The sequence below is a fragment of the Mauremys mutica genome, chromosome 6 (genome assembly GCF_020497125.1).
Source record: "Mauremys mutica isolate MM-2020 ecotype Southern chromosome 6, ASM2049712v1, whole genome shotgun sequence".
Classification (NCBI taxonomy): Eukaryota; Metazoa; Chordata; order Testudines; family Geoemydidae; genus Mauremys; species Mauremys mutica.
The window spans coordinates 101,625,892-101,631,546 of NC_059077.1; the positions used below are offsets into that span (position 1 = coordinate 101,625,892).

Below are 5,655 nucleotides of genomic sequence, written 5' to 3' on the forward strand. Positions count from 1 at the left end.
GCAAACTGAAAATGTTAAGCAGTGGAACTTCACTAATTCTTATGTCACAAATGTGAAATTCCAAACATTGTCCCCTCAAAATATCAGCCTGATCCTACTTCTTGGTTCAAAACCAGAGTACTCTAATGTGAGGTCTTATAATTACTAAAACTTTATTTTGTATTATTGTAGTTAAAATGAAACATTTACCAAACACACTTTCTGTGATTAAGTGTTTTAATATTTTTATCATGTTTGTTGGTTTACTCACTAATTTTAAAAGTTTTCCAGTCATTTGTGCAAATCAGTGAAGTTCTACTGTGCTTAAAATCCATAGAATATCTAAAAGGCTTATATCAAAAATGGAGAGTAAAATTCAGTGTTTAAAATAGGAGACAATATTTCACAATTACTGAGATGAGCCCTTGTGTTTCATTGCATATATAGATCCCTAATTCTCGAAGATAAGATCCCGATCCAGCAAAGCACTTGAGAACATGCTTAACTTTAAGCTCTGATCCAAAGCCCACTGCAGTCAGTTGGAGCTTTCCCAGAGACTCTGGAATAGTCCCACTGATTTCATGCTTAAAGCTAAGCATGTGCTTAAGTGTTTTAATGGATTGACGCCAAAGCCCTGTGCATTACTGGAAATTCTATTGCTTGAGTCATTTCAAGTTGCACTGGACCAAGCACTAGGAAATATACTTTGGAGAACAACCACCCTGTTCTGACAGGAGGATGGACCAGATGACTTTGGGTGAGATTTTTAAAAACATCTACTGGCTTTTCTTCACAGTGCAGCAGTGAACACTAGAGGGCTGTAAATTGTAGAGGCTCTAAAATGTTGTGTTCTAACTTCCCTATGTGTAGACCCTGCTGAGGCACTCTAAGGGCAGGTCTACACTAAGGGCGGGGGTCGAACTAGGGTACGCAAGTTCAGCTACGTGAATAGCGTAGCTGAACTCGAAGTACCCTAGTTCGAACTACTCACCCGTCCAGACGCCGCAGGATCGAAGTCCGCGGCTCCAAGGTCGACTCCGCCACCGCCTTTTGCAGTGGTGGAGTACCGGAGTCGACCGCGGCGCTTCCGGAGTTCGAACTATCGCGTCTAGATCAGACGCGATAGTTCGAACTCCGAGAAGTCGAACTCACCGCGTCGACCCGGCAGGTAAGTGTAGACTAGCCCTGAGAGGTACCTAGTGTGCGTTGGTATAGACCCATTTGAAACAGTACTACATAAATGTGCTTTGTTTGTCAGCAGGGCACTTAGAGCACAACCCTTTAGAGAGCTCTTAAATTTACATCCCTCTGATGTACATTGCCACACTGTGTAGACAAGCCCGAATTGACTTTCATTGGGACTTGTGCTCCTAATCCCCATAAGTGTTTTCATCTGGGCCTGATTCTGATCACCCTTATACTCCTTTGATTTGTGATTTACACCAGTTTTAGTGAGATCACAATCAGGACCTGTGACTACATATTACCCAGTTGTCTTACTCTTGTGCTTCTCCTGTACTGTGGTTTTTGATTTTGCAGGGTTTTTTTTTTTTCCTTCCTTGAATTACTGTTTCGGAAAACCCCATTTCAAGAATCAAAAACAGTATGTCACATTGTTTATTTGGCTGAAGTATGCTTTCAACCGGAAACATAAAGGCTGCAGCCACTGCTGAGGCTAATGATGATGGGTGGTAGTGGAAAAAATAAAGTAGGGTGGGTTATGTTTTTGTTTGTTTGTTGGAAGGGGTTTTTGTTTACCTTGTTTTGTATTTGCCATTTTGTTACAAATTCCTCCTCTCCATTATAAGAATGATTGGATTTTCAAGAAACCAGGGACAGCAATAGCTTTGCATTTTAAATGCTTGCTAAATCAGAAATGTATGTTTCATGCTTGGCAACTATACATTTAATGAAAAATACTGTACATTTTTTCTCTTTCTTCCCTTCCCTCTTCTTTTCCCAGGCACAGTGCTAACATAAACCTGCACCGTAAACTGTTGACCAAAGAACTGGATGACATGGGACTGGACACCTCTCAGCCCTCTCTTAGTAAGGACCTCCGTGATGAATTTTTGGTGAAGATCTATGGCACCCAGCATCAAATGGGGCTTGACATAAGGGAAGACACCTCCTCACCAGCTGGTACTGAGGATTCCCAGATGAATGGGTATGGAAGGGGCATGTCTGACGACTACATGGTCCTAGACCTGAGTACCACCTCCAGCATCCAGTCTAGCAGCAGTATCCATTCCTCAAGAGAATCTGATGCAGGCAGCGATGAGGGGATTCTCCTGGATGACGTTGATGGGGCGAGTGACAGTGGGGAATCTGCACACAAAATGGACACCCCTGCCATAGGTGTAGGTATGGGTTCCGACCTTCAAGGATCCCTCATGTTCAACAATGTTCCAATGAGCAACGGTGGGATAATGTGTAACATTTGCCACAAAATGTACAGCAACAAGGGGACCCTCAGGGTGCACTATAAAACGGTGCACTTGCGAGAAATGCACAAGTGCAAAGTCCCTGGGTGCAACATGATGTTTTCCTCTGTCCGCAGCCGAAATCGGCACAGTCAGAACCCTAACCTACATAAAAACATTCCCTTCACTTCAGTAGATTAGTTTAAAGATGGACACGCAAATGCCAGCTCTCACGGAGGGCCTATCATGTTTGAACTGCCATATACAGTCTATATATATATATATATTATATATGTGTGTGTGTGTGTGTGTGTATATATACATACACACGCACACACACAGAGATGTATATGTATATATATATCTTTTTCTTTTTTAACAAAAGAAAAACACCAGGTGCTTTTGTTTGTTTGTTTTCATTTTCCTTTGTTGGGTTTGGGGTGAGGGGCAGGGGAAGGTTAAGAAGGGATGGAATCTTTAACTGGGGGTGAAATACCCTCAATAAAAACCACAAAAACTTGCAATTAGCCCCAGTTTTGTTATGAAATTCTTGGTCATCTTCAAAGAGACAAATTGTTCTATCCATGATTATTGCCTGCAAAAAAAAACAAAAAACAAAGAAGCAAAAAGAGCGGGGGGAAGAACTTCTTGGTTGTCTTTGTGTACTTTAAGCCTTTGGGAGAAACTTCTACTAAGCATGGCTGTTACACTTGTATATATATTGAGCCTTGAGAGGCCTATGATGTAAAACAATTGTATTGATGGTGGTTTAACTCTCTCTCTTTTTTTTTTTTTAATTTTTACAGTTACATCCAGCTGTTAGATATGCAGAAAAAATAGTTTGCTGGCTAGCTCTATTCAATTTATGTTCGCTTTAATGCACATTTTTAAAAGAAACACGGTCTTGTTTTAACTACCTGCTATATATAAGTAATACAGAGGGGCTGGCATGCTTTACAGTACCTGATCTGATGCAGCTTTTTTGTCTTGTACTAATACATAAATCCAGTCATGCACTTTTTTCATACACTACAAGGGGATGTGTAATAATATCCATGCTTTTTTTCCCTTAAACTATTGCCATATTTTCAGTAAGTGTCTTTAAAAAAAACAACACTTAGATAAAAGTGGTTTGGTCAGTATGGGGCATGAATGCCAAACAAAAAAGTATTAGTGTTTAGTGTTAATACAAAAGTGCCAACTTTGCACAAGTTTTCAGAAAAGAAACTATAACTAGTTACTCACTGTAACCAGAGGCTGAGTTTTTGGCTAAGAGAAAAATGCTAGGGGAAGAAAAACATAAAGAACACGGTGCTTTTTGCAAGTGTCAAATATTATTAGAATCAACAGTGCATCTTTATTTCTTATATGTTACATTACATACAAGGAAAACAGAATTATGTGGTGTGAATCAACGGAGGCATTTCCTCTGTTGAGCAAGGATAATATTGCAGGATATAGATGCTGAAATTACTTACTGCAGAACAAAACTAGATACAGTGAATCCATTCTGGTGCTCCTTACTCCTGGGCTTTTGTGTTCTTTAAAAAAAAAAGAAAAAGAAAAAAAGAAAGAAAAAGTCTTAACTCTGTTGTTCTGTAAAGTTGTCTGATTTGCAGTGGAAAGTGCTGTAGTATGATTAAGGCATGTTTTATAAAAGCAAACGAAAGACATTAATGGCAGAAGCACTTAGAAGCACTGAAAACACATGCTGGACTTTTTATTGGGTTACCTTCCCTTTGGAGAAATTAGAGGCAAAACCAAAACTATAGTTGTGTTAATGTCTTGTGTTTTACCCATATGGTTCATCAGAGAAGAATGAAAGTAAGTCCAGGAAAGAAAGAGAGAGAGAGAAAGGGAACAAGCAGTTGAAAGAGACTGAGGGAGAGGCTGCCCTCCGAATCTTTTTTTGTTTCCGGTGTTTACACATGGTGCTTGAGCTGGTAAACCGCACTGGCAGCCTAAGCTACCACAACATACTGACTGAATGATGATATTTACTTAAGTTCAGCCTACAGCCAAAACCATTAGGGTGTGTGTTATAGACTTTTTTTTTAAGCCAAGGAATATTTCAGCATACAATGCTCACTTAAAGACAATGTATTACTTTTCTGTATTTAATGGCCTAGAACATTTCTCTTGTTACGCTGAGAGTCAGAAATGCTCCTTTGTTTCAGCTTCAGGTTGTTTTGATTTGTTGTGCATTTTGATCATTTTGTCCACATGCGCACTCATGCCTGTTAAATTTGCCAGAGGAAACGGTTTATGTGGATCCTTTCCCTTTAGGATTCATTGTACATTTCAGTATTCCAAAAGTAAGACTCAACAGATCATGCAGTATTTCCATTTGTAGAAAATAAAATTTTAAAAAAAATTTAAATCCTTCTAAAGAGACTGAAAACATGCTTCTATTGGGATGTATTATTTAAGGCGAGCTTCTGGTCACTCTTTACTAATGTACAGCGAGAAAAGACTGAAAACATCTGTGGATTCCATAGAAACGATATGAAAAGTCCAGTGTGTCAGACAAGAAATATGTACAGCAAAATCCTAAGCAGTTTTTGCTAACTTATTATTTTACATTTTTTTCACGTTTTCCCCAAATTCTTAAATATTTTTCCTCGTCAAATTAAGTGAAGAGATCTGCTCTGTTTTATGTTTGTACATGTCCAGTATGTTTTTGAAAGAGGGGAGTTAGAACAGTAAAGGTGAATTCTTCTCAACATATGAACCTTTGTAGTGTTATCTGTACTGCACTCCTGTCACAATCCTAAACTGTTAGGAGCCAAGCAAGATGGAAAGTTTGAAAGACAAAACAAAAATAACTGAATATCTACAGAAAAACACTGTTTTTGAAGTATGTATGGTATAAATAAATATCTTTTTTTAATGAAAAACACATTTGAGGTATATAAATAATTCTTTACTGGATGAATCACTGTTCTGCATTCTCATTTTACTCTGTTTCTGCTAAAGGTCAAATGGTTTTGGTAAACTAGTTTGGAAACTTAAACATCATCAGCAGATCAATTCAGCAAATGAATTACACAGAAAATGTCTGTTTATTGCACAAAACGAAACAGCATGTTAGAAGAATATAATGGATCAGAGACAAACCTCCGAAAGTTTTTTAAAGCCCTGCAGTCCTGTTGTCACAACATCCTAAACTAGTCCCCCATTGCGCTTAGGCATTGTAGGAGAAGATGACTGTTTACAGAACAGCTCACTAAGAGTCCAAAGTTGTCAGCAATAT

At 38.7% G+C, this 5,655-nt stretch overlaps 1 protein-coding gene across 10 annotated transcripts in view; it reads left to right on the forward strand.

Annotated features, from left to right (window-relative positions):
• BNC2 (basonuclin 2) overlaps positions 1-5,293 on the forward strand; it is a 426,471-nt gene extending 421,178 nt beyond the window's left edge. For 9 of the 10 annotated variants that reach the window (XM_045021595.1, XM_045021596.1, XM_045021599.1 and 6 more), the window contains one exon: positions 1,943-5,293. In XM_045021595.1, the coding sequence (XP_044877530.1) occupies positions 1,943-2,603 (661 nt within the window). In that variant the 3' untranslated portion in view covers positions 2,604-5,293. The remainder of the gene's footprint in view (positions 1-1,942) is intronic. The other variant, XM_045021605.1, reaches the window with a different exon arrangement.
• The last annotated feature ends 362 nt before the right edge of the window (positions 5,294-5,655 follow it).